Source organism: Gambusia affinis, linkage group LG16 (genome assembly GCF_019740435.1).
Source record: "Gambusia affinis linkage group LG16, SWU_Gaff_1.0, whole genome shotgun sequence".
NCBI classification, from domain to species: Eukaryota; Metazoa; Chordata; class Actinopteri; order Cyprinodontiformes; family Poeciliidae; genus Gambusia; species Gambusia affinis.
In genome coordinates, this window is record NC_057883.1 from 5,423,881 (window position 1) to 5,442,089 (window position 18,209).

General features: G+C 39.4%; 1 protein-coding gene across 6 annotated transcripts in view; it reads right to left on the reverse strand.

Annotated features, from left to right (window-relative positions):
• The window catches only part of smoc1 (SPARC related modular calcium binding 1), a 63,901-nt gene that overhangs the window by 9,681 nt on the left and 36,011 nt on the right, over positions 1 to 18,209 (reverse strand). For 2 of the 6 annotated variants that reach the window (XM_044142885.1, XM_044142887.1), the window contains exons 10-15: positions 16,422 to 16,614; positions 14,047 to 14,129; positions 10,375 to 10,480; positions 10,163 to 10,282; positions 10,038 to 10,071; positions 7,787 to 7,840 (exon numbers count right to left, since the gene is read on the reverse strand). In XM_044142885.1, coding sequence (XP_043998820.1) covers positions 10,065 to 10,071; positions 10,163 to 10,282; positions 10,375 to 10,480; positions 14,047 to 14,129; positions 16,422 to 16,614 — 509 coding nt within the window. In that variant the 3' untranslated portion in view covers positions 7,787 to 7,840; positions 10,038 to 10,064. Of the gene's footprint in view, positions 1 to 7,786; positions 7,841 to 10,037; positions 10,283 to 10,374; positions 10,481 to 14,046; positions 14,130 to 16,421; positions 16,615 to 18,209 lie in introns of all 6 variants that reach the window. The other 4 variants (XM_044142882.1, XM_044142883.1, XM_044142886.1 and 1 more) reach the window with 3 other exon arrangements.

Consider the following 18,209-nt stretch of genomic DNA (forward strand, 5'->3'; position numbering starts at 1 on the left):
TTTACTTTAAATGATGCACACAGAAGTGAAATGTGTGTTTTATCAGATCCGCTGTGTGAGGAAAAAAGAAGAAAAAAAATATTTTTTTCAATTTAGAGCCAAAGTTATTCAAATTAACTTCTAAAAAGCCAAGAATCGAGTGTGACTTCAGAACATCAACTTTATATACAGGACCTTCAAAAGGTATTCATACGCCTTTAACGCTTTTACGGCTTGTCATGTAAAAATCAAAACATCAAATGTGTTTTACACATTTAACGTTTAATAAAACGTTAAATGTGTAATAAATATTTTAATTGTAAGAGGAAAGAAAACAAGAAGGGTTTTTTTTATGACTTTTACAGATAGGAACCTGAAAGGTGCGTTGTGCTTTTACATTTAGCCTCACTGAAAAGAAAAATGCCTCCAGCGTTACACAATGAGCCCATCGTCTAAACCACTCCATTTACATCATATAGCTGTCCTGCTGGAAGGTGATATCAGTTCATGTCAGCCAACAGTTTTTTACTCAATATTTCTCTGGTCGTGCTGAAAGAAAGCTTTCCCACTACGTAAAGAAACTCCCATGTTTCTCTGTGTGAGTGCTGTTCAGAAAAAAATCCCTGTCATTTGACTAGAACCCCTTCTTCTACATAGCTATTGTGCAATTTTGAAACTGGATTTATTTAGTGAAATTTTTTTTTTTTTTTTTTTTTTGGCAGTCTTTCATCTTGCCGTCACTTCATGAAGGCCTCAAACCTTTACAGCTCCTCCAGAGCGACCATGGACTTTTCACCTGCTTCTCTGATTTCATGCTTTGCTAGCTCTGCCTGTCAGTTCAGGAGAAAAGACGTTAGTTTAGATCGGACCTAAAAAAAATAAATAAATAAAATCCAGACGTGTTTGAGCCTGAACCGACCCGACTGATTGACTTGAAATATGGACCCAAAGTAAAACCCGACATGTTATTGTAGGATTTGACCGCTTTCAGTTTCAGACCATCTAAAATTGGAGTAAGCAGTGCCAATCTCTTTCCCGCTTTTAGCTTTCGTTTAGCTTCTTCCGGCTCCATTTTGTCGCTAACAGCCGGGTGAGTCGGGGCCCAGTCAAATTCACGTTGTCCAGTTTTCTCTGAACGAGTCCGAGCTCAACCCAACCATCAGTGAAATAATTTCAGGGTCGTAATTATTCAAACTTAACCCAAACGGTTAAGTGGATTATTTGTCCACTAATGTGGAGGCCTTTAGAGAACATCGGATTTACACTCAGAATAAATAAAACATGGGTGTGTTCTCATAATTAGCTGGCTTCAGAAAAGGATCCAGTTGCTCTGGATTTCATTTTAGGGGTATCAGATTAAATGGGGTTGAATAAGAAGGTTTTCATTTGTGCAAAAAAAATAAAAATAAAATCACTGTTATAAGCTCCTTAGTTGGTCTAGCATCCATTTACGTTTGTGCATAAAATGAGACGGATTTAAAGAGATACGAATACATTTGAAGGGTGAAACCTTTATGTGTCCACGTTGTCCGTCACGCTGTTTGAGCGAGTCTCTCAAGTCCTGGTCTGTTGTGCAGTCGGGCCCAAACTGCCCGGGAGAATCTCCGGCTCATTCGTCAGCCAGAAATGTTGGGGGTGGGGTACAAAAAAAAAAAAACATGAGAGGAAGGCAGAATGATGGAGAGGCTTGTGAGAAAAGAAGATGGGCACGGAGCGAAGATTGCTTGCAGATGTTCCGTCTGTCAAGTGGAACCATGTTGGACCTCCGATTTGTTCTGGGCCGCACATTTCTACAATCAAACTACATCCTACGTCGGATCAGGCCGGTGAAGGACAACTAGGCGATTTTGGGGGGTTTTTTTGCCCGTCCGACCTTACGGCACATATGAGGGTGGGTGGAGGGCGTCTGGAGCTCGTGGGTTAAGGTGGTGGTGGTGGGAGGGGGGAGGGTCACGCAGGTGCACTTCCTGTCACTGCTGACCGTGTACGCAGTAAATTACAAGTCCAGCTGATTTCACTCCCAGGGTTTCTCCAGAGTTTTTATGAAGTCTTTACTACTCGGCTTGCTGCTTAAACTGGAAGGCATCACAACTCGTCCCACACGCAATAAATCAGAGGCTGCATTCCACGGGAGCAGATCCTGCAGCGGGAACAACAGCGCAACCACTTCAAGAGGAGTGTCTCAATCCAGAGCGCTAAATTTTATTTTGAGTGCGTTTCTGTTTGACATAAAACAGTTTTTATTCCTCCGTGCTCACAAACCATTTGCTCATGAAAACAAGTGATGCTGATTCTCGACATCAAAACGCCACAACTATGTTACCGGCGTGTTTTTTTTTTTGTTGTTGTTGTTGTTTGTTTGTTTTTTGGCAACAGTTTTTTCAGCAATATGCTACTTTGGACCCCCATCTACTTATTCAAGGTTCAGTGTTTACAGATTTTCCTGTGGAATGTAACATCAAATTATTTGCAGAAAAAAAGAACATCTTCATGATCCCTAAGAGTTTTGGGAAATATTCTGTGGAGTGAACTATGGGTGGGAGATATCGCCTTAAAAGTTTTATCATTATGTTGTGATGAAGGTGACGATAAGAACTATTTATTACTTTTTTTATTTTTTAGGTAACTATACAGCATTTATACCTCCACAAACAACTAATACTCATGAAAAGTATTTCCTTTTCTAATAGGCTCCTTTACTTCAGCAATCGCACAAAATGGTCTGATTTGCACCACGAAACTGCACACAGAAATTGCATTTTCATATTTATTAATGCAATAAATATCAAAAATGTCATCAGCACAGACATAGAGTTGATTGACACCAGTTTTGTTTTGGTCTTAAGAAGGTACAGTGGCTTGTTTGTGACCTCTGGAAACGTTTATTCATGTTAAAATGTTAGCGCCACAAAAAAAAAAAAAAATGTTTTGCTGCCCAATCCAGCACAGTTCTGCTTAGATTTTTCAAAGAGTTTCAATGTGATCAGTGGTTTAAAAAAATTTAAAAAATCGACTTGCAGTCTTTTTACCTTGGCAAGACGTACACTATACCTGCAAATGCAAACATTTCTGACATCGTCTTCCCCCGGAGTCGTGCTTTCCTTCTCTCTTAGCTCAGATAAACGTCTCTGTTGTTCAGAGTGACATTAGTGCCCAGGAATTGGCCACGCAATTACCAGGCTCCAGAGCGCTTAGCGTTCCTCCCTCTCCTCTCTGCCCGCTCACTGGAGGAGATCGTCTCTGCCATTAACAACACAAAGCTCCCCAGCCTCTCTCTGGACACCTTGGCCCCACTTGTGATAAAGACCTGAAAGCAGATCCTGTCTAGCGCTAAATCGTCTCCCCTCACCTGGGACCGGCCAATAAAAACGCTTGGCTCGAGAGCTGGGAATTGTGCCTCATCAGTACATGGCGGCGAGAATCAACTGAAGATCACGGCTAACGACGAGAGGATTTCTAAGGGGGTGGGGGGTTTTGCATCAGAGTGATTTGGGTTCAAGGCAGTGATCTTAGGAATAAAGTGTTTGTCTTTATCAAAGTCACCTCTGACAATTTCTGTTCCTATTCATCCTGTTAGTGTCAAACTGAGCTAAAGCGTTAAGTGATGCAGAGTAATTCATGTTGGCTCCAAGATTCTGGGCTTGGACTTCTGGTCCCAGAATTACTTAATAACACCGTCGTTACAGATAGAGCCAGAGAAAATACAAGACACACTCAGACCCACTGAAAGAAACATTTTCACTGTCTCCTAAGTTTGTTCTGCGTCTCTCCTGACGACCCCAATCACCAAGGCTGCTGAGGAGATATACTTACAAATCAATAATGTGTATTTAAAAAAAAAAAAAAAAAATCAGGAACCACAAAATGGTTGCCCTTAATGTCCAGTATACAAGAAATGATTTTCGATACGTTTTCAGATGTTTGATTCCAGAACTTAACGAATGTCTTCCAGAACATACAGGTACTTTAGCAAAACGTTCCTTGAACTTTCGTGGAGCTTACTGGTTACTTTCCCGAACGGTCTCTGGAAAATGCATAGTAAGTTCTAGAAAGTACCGGACAAGTTCAGGAAAGTAAAGACCAAGATCTGGAAGATTAACCTTGTAAGATCTGGAAAAATACCTGGCAAGTTATTTGAAAGGAGCTAGCAAGTACAATGAAAGTATCTGTCTCCTAAAATAACTCTACATACAAGCTAAATGCCATAAAAAGTGCCATAAAGGCTCCAGGAAAGAACCTATTAAGATCCAGAAAGTAGCGGCAAATTTTGCTGGATGATAAATTGTCCCAGAAGTTATTGCGATAAACAATGATATTGTTAATTTGAGACCATTTTCAAGGTATATAAGTGTAATAGCATAATAATGCAAGAACACATTCTCAAATGCGTCTAAAGCAGAAATAACAAATGAACTGAATTATGAAGTCTCTGCATGCAAAATTGTTCTTCAAAAAAGGGGCCAGACTGAAGACCAGTTTTGATAGAAAGAGAGGGAGAAAGGAAAAAACAGTAAATGATTGAATTTATCATGTGGTGAAATGATTTATTGTTTATTGCAACAGGCCTACAAGAAACAGCTCTTTAAATTCTAGCATTGGAGCTGGTGAGGTCTAGGAAAGCTCCAGGAAAGTACCTGGTAAATTCTAGAAAGCAACCAGCTAGATGTGAAATAATCTGGAACATAGCAGGAACGTTTTAAGAAAATATCCAGGAACTGTCATGTAAGTACCAAGGAAGCTTGAAAAGTCCCAGGAAAGTTTCAGGAATGTCCTGGCTGGTTTCGTAAGGTAACCTACAACTTCTAGGGAAGTACAAGCTGTATTGGTTCTACAACAATTTTAACCAGGAAATAATCACTCCAAGTACAATTAACTGCTACCTTGATTTTGTTTTAGCAAAAGCATTACAATCACAAGGTTCACAAGAGAAAATATATCAGGATTAGTGTCTGCTGAAAGTCGACTGCCACTTTCTCAGGCACCTCTCACTCTCTCACACACGGTGTTCAGATCGTTTTCTTCGCTGGTGCCAGTGAGCGAAGAGCGATGGGGTTCCTACAAATAATGTGTCTCAAATGATCACAACGCCGAGGGAAAGTCATGTTCTGTAACGTAGCCTTGAACATACACGCAGTCGGCGTTGCCTTGACTCTCCGGAGCTGCGACAGGACACGATTTACGGCCTAGTAAAAGCAGCTTGACTTAAAGCGATCCAGGCCATTGGGGAGCAGCAAAGCATACCTGAACACAAAGCTTGTCTATCTTAGTCAACCTCGAGCGGACGCCATATGTTCCCGGTTCTTTCACGCGAGCTTTCCGTGTCTCCTTTGCTTATTTCATAACTCACTCTCTCCACAGCCTTCACCGGCTCCGTTTGCCTGAGTGGTACCATAAGAGCCACATAAAGACGTCAGGCTGTTCACCTCCCACTCCTAAACATGTAGGTGATAGATTCAGTGACTGTAGTAAAAAAAACAAGCCTCCTTCTCCTCCGCTCAGGCACTCCTGGAGCTGTTTATTCTGGCGACTCTTGAACATCGTGCCTTTTTAGAACCACTGTTCGCCGCCGCCGTCCGCGCCAAGCCCCGGGTAAACGCATGACTTCAGTGTTTTGTGGCGCTGAGCGAACCCGGTTGCCAGGCTCCGAATAAAAAATCAGCATGTGAATTCCAGGGAATCCAAGCGGAGTGAGTAATTGAGAGACAAAGGAAGATGACTTGGAAAAGGAAAGGTGGTGGTGGTGTGGGGAGGACGGGACAAAAAAAAAGACTTTGGTGATTCTTCTCAGTTTCTGGCTTTTTGCTTTTCTCAATACTTCTACCATCTCAAGGTCAAATCAGCAACAGTTCAACATGGACACAGCAAAGCTACTGAAGTGTTAGACTAGCTAACAACGGGACAATGAGTCAATAATTGAACAAATAATTGACCTAATTGTTAAAGATCTTGACTTATGTTTCTGTTTTGTCAAAATATATTGTGGCGTTCACTGCCATGACAGAAAAAGTGATGATAAAAAATATCTAAAATACATCACAATCTCTTTGGGTATAAAGTTACACTTGAAACTAGAAATGTACACACATTTACACAGAATCTTAACAAAAACACTAGACTTTGTTACAATGACTGAACATTATTCTACTGTATTTTCTAAATGCCAGACTAAAAAGTAAACATTCAACGGTTCATTTGTTTTGTACTTTTCTTGAGATACTTATCAAACAAGATAACTTGGGTCATTTTTCTAACACTATGAGTCTCTCCACAAATTTATGGCAACATATTGCTGGAGTTTTCCTCCTGACAAAACTCGTGTAACCAAGGCATCTCATTTCAGTGTGAATATGAGATGCCTTGCTCTTATGCATCAAGACATTAACTTTGTGGTTCTTCAGCCACTTTGTAAATAATTTGATTGTCTGCTTATGGTCTTCGTGTATTTGGAAGAGCCATTTGGACCCAAGCATTAGGTTTCTGGTTGATCAGACATCTCTACAGAGATCGGCAGACGTTACCTGGGTTACTATTTTCCTTTTTCAGTAATGGCTTCTAGACATTCTAGCACAGAACTCGTTTCAGTGTGAATGATCTCTTTACAAGCTTCTGCCAACTTCTCTTCTTTTATGTTATGATTTATGGTAAATCATAAAACAAGAGTGAAGTGTTTTATGATCAAAACAATTCACCTAAATCTCTTTGACAATCTGTCTGTTTCCGACTCTCCAATCCTCTTCCTAAAATCTTGTCTGTCGATTTTGGCTTTTGATTTCTACGATGATGTCGCATAAGGAAGCTGAGTGCAGGGATTTCCCCCCAGTGTGTTGTCAGCCTGGCGGGCCACCAGGCTTTGTTTGTGCCCCCACCAGGCTAAGCATTGCTTACTTATTTGAGTCTTTTTAAAATGTTCGGCTTTTTTAAGACGTTAAAGTTGATGTTCACGTATTGATCTTCCAATCTTTCAGTAACGCATAATTATCAAGTGAAATTTTCAAGTTTCCTGTCAACTTTAAGCATTTTTTTAAACTCAAAAACACGACAGGTCATTTCTGGGGGAAACCTTATGAGTATAAGACGTTTTTCCTTAAAACGTATCCGTATTTGCGTGCACAGTTCATCCCTAGTTTTTGTGGGGTACCACAAGCCCATGAACAGCTTGTGGTACCTAAGCTACAAGCTGTGGCATTAATACATTAGACTTCACCTAAAAACATGTAATACGGTCCATTTTAATAGTTCAAATACCAAAGATATCTTAATGTGCATTAATAATCACAGGGGAAACTGTCTTAGTAATACAGCAGAAGTTAACAATATTCCTTATTATAGGAACGGTGCTTCTGGATCATCTTCTCTAGCTGAATTTTGTAATATATATGTGTATATATATATATATATATATTAGATATGCTCGACAAAAAAAAAAAAATCAGCAAATTGGCAAAGTTTTTGCTAATAATTTGGAATTTTGTGCCGCAAAGAAAAAAAATCCACAGATATCATCATCTGTGCTTTCCCAAACTGTTTAAAGACAAAGTAGCATGTGACCTTCTGAGCTTTACACAAGTAATCAAAATTCAGTAGCAAAGAGTTTTAATCTGTATCGAAGAACTGGAAGAACAAAGAATACTTTTGATTACTTAAAAAAACCACACCAATGTATCTATGAAATCAGGGTTCCCTGTCCTTCCATGATGAATAATCTTGCAGTTAAAGATGAACGGTGGCTAAGTGACAGTTTTAATGCGTGGTATAAATGTGTTTAAAGCTTTAAGCAGTGTTGCTGAGGGCAGACCCGCGTGCTTACTGAACAGTTTTGTCCCTTGCCTTGTTCCTTGACTGCCACTTGTCAACGAGCTTCCTGCGAAAAGAGGAAAATGACAGGAATCAAACTCGATGGACACGTGTCTTATTGATTTATTTGGTTAAATCCCTGAGTCTGAAACAATACACAGGACTCTCAATATAGTTGCTGCATTTCTGACAAAAACGTGTTAATCTTAAAATAAGCTCAAGTTTCATTCCAATAGCGTCATCCTATAAAACCAAACCTTTAATTTGAGGGTGTTTATTTAGTGGGAACACATTTAATCTTAAGGAATTATTGCTAATAAATCCAGCAGCGCCGCACAAGTGGCTGCATTATATAATATTGGAACACTCCAAAAAATGTTTTAGTTTGACTGATGACTTAAGGATGTTCAGTAACTTTAACTACTGGGCTGGAGAAATACACCAATAAAATTACTATTTACAGCTGAGAATGTCGTATTTTGCACAAACAGCTTTATATGCAGTTTGCAGTTTTCTGGCCGATTCTGATTTTTTTTCTCTGCTCAACATAACAAGAAAATTGTTGAGTTGGCAACAGTGGGGTAACTATTGTTGATTATAAACGTGCAGACATCGCTTGGTGGGCCGGTCGGTCAGTCAAACCTTTCTCACTGGACAGCGGTTGATTCTTAGACTTTAGCCGAGCTAGATAAGATCGGTGGATAAGATCGGCTTCATATGTAAAAATCGGCCGATCACTGATCTCCCAAAATTAAGGAAATCGGCACTGATAAATCGGTGCACCCCTAGATTTTTATCATATTGAAAGTTTAGGTCACAAGTTGCATTTTTAGTGGTGCCTGAAGTTGGATATCAAATTTGTGACATTTGTCCTTTATTTTGTTAGCATAGAACCAGTCGGCCTATCGATGCCTGTGAAATAAAACTGCCTGGAATATTTTTTTTTGTTGTTGTTCAAACTTTTGATTAGGATTTTTAAACTTCTTTTTTTCAGCTTCATCAGAGGGCCGTCTTGTTTCCCCAGATATTTATTTTAAAATGGGAAATGTTGCTTAAATCAACTCATAGGTGTCAACCTTCATAAGTCTCAATTAAAAACTGTTACACGTCATCCACATTCCAGCTGACTGACTGGCAGGAAAACCCTTTGATTTGTCCTACCATCACAAACATAAATGTAGGATTTATGATGTACGTCACTGAAACTTTAACTGGACGCGTTGCCATGGTGATAAGAGATTAAGGCTGAATGTGAGTTTTAAAGCAAAAATCTCTTTGCAATCAAAGAACATTCTAGTTGTGTTTTCGCTACAGGAAGAGGGTATTTTTCTGTTTTCAACATTATAATTCAGTCATTTCAGTTTAAAACAGTCTAAAGCTCTGGCTGACACCTGTTAACATCTGTCAGCGGCTAAAAATATGAGTAAATCCCTCATTTAAGTAGTATGTTAGTAGCTGGACAGAAATAAAAAATAAATAAATAAATAAAAACAATTATGTGAGGCCTCTCGTGTAGTTAATGGACTCATCTCATTCTTTATATATTGAACTGAATGTTACAAACTTCCTCTGACTTTGAAGTCCTAATATAGTTTGTTTAACTACGACTGCAGCTACAGGTTATTGCTATAAACCATAATGTTGTTGTTCTGAAACTATTGTCTAGTAATATAATAGTAATGGCATAATGATGCAAGAACACTTTCTCAAATATCAATAAACTTTCAATTCTAATAAACGTTTAAAACTGGAACTGGAAGACATTTTAAATACTCCAAGTAAATAAACAAAACAACTGGAACAACAAATAAAATTAATTATGTACTCGATAGAAACAAAATTGTTCTTAAATTTAAAAAAAAGAGGGGCAAGTTGAGGCCATATTTTGGCAGAAAGAGAGAGAAAAAAGAAAACCATGCAAATGGAAATTATTGAGCTAATTTTAATTCATCATGCGATTAATTGATTTGTTGATTTATTGGGTAAAAGGTTCAAGCAAAAAGTGAGAAGATTTGAAACTGAAAAATTATTTTGAAATTGAGAAAAGTTTCAAAACAATTTTTCTGTTCAGGTTCAATTTGTTTTCTTTTGAACAAACTTTATGGCTCCGATTTAGCTCCGTAAAAATAGAACTATAGTTCTGTTTCACACTTTACGGATCCATACCAATAAGATATGTATTTATATATAAGATCAATGTGTTTTATTGAAAAATAAAGAAAATCCCGAACCAATTCTCTGAAGAAAACTTCTTCTTCTCTTACCGTCTTTGCTGACACCGAGGCAGCCTTTCAGCTCCTGCAGCGAAATAGCCTTGTCCTTATTCAGATCACAGTAGTCGGTGAACTTGCGGGCACATTTCTTAGGTTTAGCTTTCTTCTTCAGGTACCTCTTGAAAGGTTTGAGTTCCTTCTTGTTGATGTCATTGCTGCCATTGTTATCCAGCTGGGCAAAGTACCAATGCACCACTCTTTCCTCCAGAGTGTGACTGGGATCAGGTTCAACAAACCTAGCGGGTGTTAGAGGCAGATATGTGAAAGGGTTACACACACCCTCAGACAAAGGATTAGCATTTTTACGGCGCTCTTTATTCAGTCTTACCTCCCGCCACCAGAGGGGGCCGGTGAGTTTATGGCTTGCACCATGTCAGTTGTGAGAGCGTCTAACAAGCTTGTAATGAATTCCCCTTTCTTCCCCTCTGGGCAGCCTGGTACAAACCAAAGACAACAAAAAAAGGAATATGCTACAATTACCTTCCTCCGCTAATTTGGGTCATTATGGCCAGTCATGTCAGTAACGCGTTAGCTAAACCTAAGGTGACGTCGGTCCACTTTTTCCAGTAACGAGTAATCTAACGCGTTGCTATTTCAAATCTAGTAATCAGACTACAGTTACTTATCGAAATCACTTTGCGTTGCTATTTTATTTTGTAATTAAATTTTTTTTCCTCTACGCGTCTTGAGGAGTGATCACCGATTTTATTCGACAGCTATCAGCACCGACAAAAACATAAACAATGGAGATGCGCGTTTTGTTGCTGGAAAAACAGGAAGTATTTAGAGTTTCGGTCATCAAGTCCGATTATTATGAGCAGCTTTGGGCTTGTTTTTTTTGTTTGTCATTTTTTAAGTCGCTTACAGACATAATGAGTCGCAGGTTGCGGTTTTTGGCCTTGGAAATAAGCAGACATAACCCCAGAATTTGTCTGTCATCCAGTTCGTTTTAGTCAGACTCATGATCCGTCACGCTGTCTCTTTGTTAATATCAGGTTAAAATATTTGCTGTGATTTACATAGAGCTTCGCGTTGCGCTCCAGAAAACTGCAAACATCGAGACAGCGCAATAAACGTAAAAAACACGAATGAACAAGTCCGTAAAGTTGTGCAACTAAACGCCTTTATGATCAGTAATATTAAATCTGTGCAGCGGGACATGTGAGTTGTGGAGCGGCAGGAGGAGCTCTGTGTGCTGCGCTTCGTAACGCAGAACCTGGAGGTTGGAGTGGGGTGTGTGATGGAGGGTTTAAAATCCTATTTATAGTTTTCTAGACAATACTGGAACACACAAAAACACGCACAAATTACTAAAGTATTTTTGTTCTGTTGTAACCATTAAACAATCTCCCCTTCAGTTCAACCTTATCAGTGGAGACACATTGTTGATGTTACCATTATAAAATAGCTTACAATTAAGTATTGGCAAAGATCAATGTGATTTTCACAGTAGGCGGAGCGTTGTTGTTAGCAGCTGCTGAAAGTAACTAAAAAAGTTACTTTTAATATAACCTAGTTACTTTCCAAACCAAGTAATCTAATTAAGTTACTTTTCCAAGGAGTAATCAGTAATCCAATTAAAGTTACTTTTTCAAAGTAACCATGCCATCACTGGTTATGGTACAGTGAGGCTGAAGGATGTTCATCCACCAGGTGATTCCAATTAGCATTTTGCCCAAGAGGACAAGCTTGCCTGTGCCTTGCTGTGCCTTCATCCAAGTGTAAAATTAGGTTGTTATGAAGCACAAACTAGCAACAAAATGTCAAGGACTTTGCCACAAAGGGCTTTGCTTCAATTTACATCTAGCTATTCTCCTTTTGAGGTTTTTTTAATGAGACTTAATGTGCAACTAACTGACTAAAGTTGACAAAAGGAAACCTTTTGTCGCAGGAGATGAGGTCTCCTTGTGACCATGTGGTAAGAATGTAAAAATACATCGGTAGCTGCGTTTCCCAATTTTGGAAAAGATAAAACTCGTGGCTGTGAAGTTGTTGCGTTGGGATGAGGTGGTTTTTCAGCCGAGTCAAATTGTATGACTGTTGGCATCGCACGAGTCGCGTGATCAACAGCCGGACGTTACTACTGGCGAAAACCACAAAGAAGACTACAGTGGATTTGTAGTTTCTTTTTGTGTGTGCTTTCTTTTTTTTTCAAACAATGTGCAGCTGGCTCCACCTTCACTCTCACAGAACCCCACCGTCCATAAAAAGTTGTCTGTCATTCAAACTTATTAAATCCATGGCTCTTCTGTAAAATCGGCAACTACAAAACGCCGCATATGCTCTCAAGTGTCGCCGGTTTGTCGCTCCGACGGTTGAGTAAGACGCCGACGTCTCCTCTGATGGCCGATAGATGAATATAGTTCATGTAGCTGTTTACATCCGTCGCTACAATGGTTTTTAATGACTTCTCCTGTGAACTTTGACCAACTCTTCCTATAAACCCTACTGTGCTTTATAGAAGGTGCAATTTTCATAATTCAACAGTAAAGTCAAACCTTGACTCATAAAACACATTGTGGCTGTGAGGTGATTAAAATCAGATAAAGGTTTGAGCGGTGATGCAGAGCAGTGAGTTTAGGTTTGTTGTGATGCTTCATAACATTCTACAGTACATAAAAATGCCCCCAACGCCCCCTTCGCCCTGCAGCCCCTACATACTCAACACTCCCACCTTCCATAAAACCTGCCACACATCTGCGGCACAGTCAGGAGCCTGCTCCGCTCGGTAGACCCACCAGATGGGGATTTAAATATGAGATCCAAAGAAGCTTTACGCAACGGCGAAACAGAGTTCGCTCAGCAATGATGAAGTTCCTATTTTTACAGGAACTTGTGACTTCCCAGAAATCCTTTTTTTTTTCCCTATAATTCACTTATCAATATGTTCCAAAGGTATTCATGCCACTTCAACTTTTTCTCATTTTATTTTAATGTCAAATTAACACAAAGCAGAAAGTCACTGTGAAGTGGAAAGAAAACGATGCATGGTTTTTGAATTGGTTTAGTTACCCGACAGGATCTAAAAAGTGTGGTGTGCGGGTGTGCTGTGGTGGCGCAGGGGTTAAGCACAACCCACATATGGAGGCCTTAGTCCTCGACGCAGCTGTCGCAGGTTCGATTCCCGGCCTGTCGACCTTTGCTGCATGTCTTCCCCTCTTCTCTCATTACCCACTTTCCTGTCAGTTAACTATCAAATAAAGGCCACTAGAGCCCAAAAAAAAAAACTTTATAAAAAGTGTGGTGTGCACCTGTATCCAGTCCACTTTTACTCTGCTACTTCCTTCTGTGTGTAATTTCATGTCAGCATAAATCCTGTTGTTTTTTTGAAGGCCTCGGTCACAACTGAAGACCAGAGTCACTATGACAGCAGCTGCAGGGTTATTTTTTTTCCATGAATCACATTTTGCAGGCTTTAATCATTAAACGTCTGTTGATTATCCCAAACTTCTTCTAAAGTAAAAATTTATTTTAATTTTAGAGCTTAACTGGTATGCATTTATAATGCTTTTCAAAAAGTCGCTCAAAATCCAAATCTGACCCTAGTTTTCCCTCCTGTCTCCTGCCGTTGGAAGTCGGGACCAGCGCCGTTGTTTTTGAGTGAACCACTTTGAAATTGGCTAACGAGATTTACTTTGATCTGATTTCACTGTTTTGGAGGAGAAACACGGCACATAAACCACTGAGAGTAGTGGAAAAGCACACAAAAACTGGCCAAGGTGGATGACATGGTTTCAGGAAAGTCCAAAAGAATCGCTAATGTTTTTAACGGGGCGGCATTGTGTGTTTTCCAGGCAAATAGTTCCGTTTTATAGCACAATAAATTAACTATGTTACCTAAAGTTGTTAATAAAATTCTGCATACATAGAAAATATGACTTAAAAGAAATACGACTGTGTAATTTAAAGCTTTGAAATTGGTCCTTGACTTAATTATTTTTTCTCCAGGAAGTAAAATTTCTCCAAAGCGAATCAACATGGTGTGAAAGAGGAAGGGAACCTTGCAGGGGTCTGACGTGGAACGGGTCCTCCGGGTCCGCGACGTAGGACCGCGCGTCTGCGTCACACTCTGGCATCTTGTACCTTTTACAGAGAGACAAAGATGAGTTTTATCAGATACTGAAAAAGAAAAGAGGAAGCATCCATGGGACAGACAAATTCACACAGACTCATTAAATTTAACAAACCCGCAGCTCAAAACAAAAAAACAGCGTGATTTAATTCTGACTGATTAATTTTGCTGCACTTGGTTCTACAAGCATAAATAAATGTTTTAAAATGCCCTTATGGATTAACCTTGCCTCATATTAAATCTTCTTTTTAAAATAATAATAATAAACTCAAGAACATTTTTTTTATTTTAAAGAAGCATAACAAACTGTGGCTTTCAGTCTGGTATGACTCGTTTTTTCCTGGCTGTTCTTCCAGGGCTTCTTTTCTTTGAATGCAACGGGAACTGGAGCATGCGTGCCTCATTTTGCTTTTTCAAATCAACAGCGACTTGTCCTGTCTGTTTTCTACTGTCTGCGTTGCCCGTGACCAAACCCTGGACACCGCTGTCCGAAGAAAAGACAAAAATGTTTAAAAAAGTGGGGGCAATGCACCTTTAGATACGGAAATAATCCCATCAGGAGTGTTTTCTTTCCTGTTTTCTTGAAATGAGAGTAAGAATTCAGCCCGGTTGGTCCAAGTTATAACACACGAGATTCATCTGACACTAAAAAGGCATCAGATGGATTCGCAACTCGACGTGTTGTGTATTAAAATGGAAAATATTTACTTTTTGTATAATTTGACATTTTATTTTATCCTCTAAAACACAAGCCGTTCTGTGTATCCGTGCGCTCACATGCGTCTACGGTTGTCCAAACATCTATTTGTCTCGTTTTCTCATTTGAGGCCTGATATCCTTGTTTTCAACACAAACTGAACAAGACACTGCTTATGCAAACATTAGTTTAGTTTAAAGCATCATTATTCGTCATATTTCTGGTTTTGGAGATCCCTCTAACAAAGACCAACACAAAATATAAATACAGGTCGCTGCCAAAGGCTAAAAGCAAAGTAAACACCAGAGGCCAAACTGAAAACACAGGGCCTTTCACAGGCTGAGTGTTTATAGCTAGCTAACCAATACTGACATCATTGCTTGAAATTATTCACTTTGCTAAGTAAACATTTAAGAGAGGCCTGGGTCTAAAAGTTGGAGTGTTTATTTTTTTTTTTCTTTCATGACAAACAGCGAGATTTGATAAAGAGATTCTTTGAAAGCACAGCTCACACAGATCGGCGCGTTGAAATATGCGACATGTGGGTCGAAACGGGAAGAATGCCATGCTTACCGCCATTTTGAACAGTGCGTGCGTGTTGGGATGAAGGGTGAATTAGTGTCATTTATGCTACCTGCCTGGACGGGTTAATTACTCTTGACTTTTTGTAGCACTGCCTCGGGATAAAGGTTCAATGCTTGATATGTTTCCACGACTACAGGAAACTCTTCCGGGGACTGGGGTTTCTTGGTAGTTTTCTTGAGTCCTGTTCCCAAAACTCACAGCTTTTGTTTTCGCAACTGAAGCTTTGCTCCCACACTGAGTGAAAGTCAGTCGAAACAATGACAGTGGAAGGAAAGTTATGGACTTCACAGTGAAAAAACTCTAAAAATAATGGCAACGTTAACGGAAAGTTCCTGGAAATAAAAAACAAATCGTCAATGTTAAGTACCTCAAAGGGAGTTGATCAGAAATGAGGGGTGCCTGCAATTATTTTGAGACACTGAGTATTTTTCATGAAAATGCAGGCAGAGCGTCAGCATGGTATCGTATTAGGCTATTTACACAAGACCGCTGCCTGGAAGCTGGCTGAATTGTCCCGTGTTGAACGGGGGAAAAGTTTTGCGTTTAGACGGCACCGCCAGGACACCTTGAGTCAGCTGTAGTTTTTGTTCCAGGCCACTAGATGGCACTGTGATTTCAGCACGTCATAGAACGCGCATGCACTTTGAACCCTTAGCTTCCGCCTCATAGGGCTCATCTAACACGTTTATGATTCTTTTTCTAGTTGTGAAATCTAAAAAATGTTTCGCTGATAGTTTGTATCTGAGGTTGTAGGGGAATCATTTCCTGTGAGTCACGGTTCACTCAGCAGTTCATCTAATCGTTTTTGTTTAGTTGGAGTCATTTAGCTTAAAAGTTGTTTTACCTAGGTTAAGCTTTGAAGCCAACACGGCATAATTTGACTCTCGCAACACCAGGCAGGTGATTCTTACCAGTAAATTATACAGTTATTGTTGGGAGGAAACAAAACAGACATGATCTGTAAACTAATAAAGACCAAACCAGCTGTTCTCTTCTGTGTCTTTTTGCTGAAAGATCTTACAAGGTTGACGTTCCGGGGATGGGCCGTCCCGTATCCACTAAAACACACCAGCAGTAACCAGTATGCTGATGGCACTGGACTGGTTTGTAAAGACCTCCAGACCCACAGTCCGGAATGATAATGGACTCCCGAGAACTCTGCTGGGCCTCATTCAGGGCGTTCTGCCTCTCCTGGTCACAAGAGGGAACCTTTTCTGGAAAACGAGTTGCAGCAGAAAAACAGAAACAAGGTTGGTCAATGAAATGCAAAACCATGAAATCTTACCAAACATTTTTGGTCTAGTTTCTAGTGCAAATATCTTAGTACCCTTGAAATAAGTACAAACTAACTTCTAGGTAATTTTTTTTTGCAAAATAAAGAAGCTTGTTATAAGTCACTAATTTCTTAATATTGGTTTTTAAAAAGTGCTAATTCCACTGACAGATTAGATTATTTCACTTAGAAGGATTTTCACATGTTAAGAGTAAAATAATCTGCCAGTGGACCTGGTATGTTAATGGCTTAAAAATACTGAAAACCCAAAATTTGGTGTCTTTTGAAATTAGAATTAGAGCCATTTATTGAAATAAAAAAAAGGTACATTTCTGCAAAAACACAAATATTTTCAGAGTTTGAAAAGTAAAAAAAAAAATTGCTAGAAAAAAATCAGAATATTTTTTTTTTTGGATTAATCTCATAAGTTTTCTAGGAAAGACATGAAAATGTCAAAGTTTCAAGGTAAAAAAATTTCAGACTTTTCAGAAAATTCAGAAAAGTCAAAAATGTTCGACTTTTAAACTCAGAAATGTTTCGGGGGGGTGGTTCCCAGAAAATATCTGACAATCTAAAAATTAACTTTTCAATTTTCAAACTAAAACGATTTATAGAGAATTTTTTTATTTTTCCCTTTTTGGCCGTTTTACACCTCTTTTGGCGCCAGTACACCATCTTAGCTATATTCTGATTTCCGGAGTCACTGAATTTTGGGGTTTCATCATCTACAAGCCACAATCATCAGAATGAAATGTGCTATATTTCCCTTTCTGAAATTACTGACAGAAAATACTAAGCTTTTCCACCACCTTTCCTTGTCTGAGACGTTGTGCAGAGAGTGTGGCAGTGGAACGGCTTGAATCCCGTCCAGCAGCGGTTCTAATCCCAGCTGCCAAACTAGATACCAGCACAGAACTGAATGTGTTCTGTTGAGCCTTTTATGTCAAACACCCCCCCATTCTCACAATAATGAATTACAACCGTTTATTATACAGAGTTCATCCTGGAGCAAAAAAAAAAAAAAATTAAAAGATTCTGTACATATTTTACAAATGAGAAACGGTTCATGCTGGAAATCCCTCAGGTTTGTGTGGATTGGAAATATCCATCCTCCCCGCCTGTCATGAAAATCTTTATTTCCAATGATTTTTTTCTCCTTTTTTCTTTGTCAATTTCTAGTTATTCTTTTGTCAGCAGGGACTGGAAGAGAGAACACAAACCCTCTGAAAGTAAATATCCTAAAAAGGAAGAGCAAGTAGGAGAGACTGGGGCAATTTGCTCCATATTTTTGGTTGATAATAGACAGAAAATGACCATCTAAAGTACATTTTATGACCTCTGTTTTATTCATCCCAGACTGGCCATCATTATTCAAGTGAGAATATTTACAAATACAGTCTTCTCTTCCTTCCTTTTTCGCTCTTCTGTCCTCCACGTCCCTCCAAACCTGCTCTCCTCCCTCCATCGTTCCCGTCTCCAGTCTCTATCTCCTTTCCGCTCCAGTGGCTTTCAGCTGTGGGCTAATTGTTGCAATAT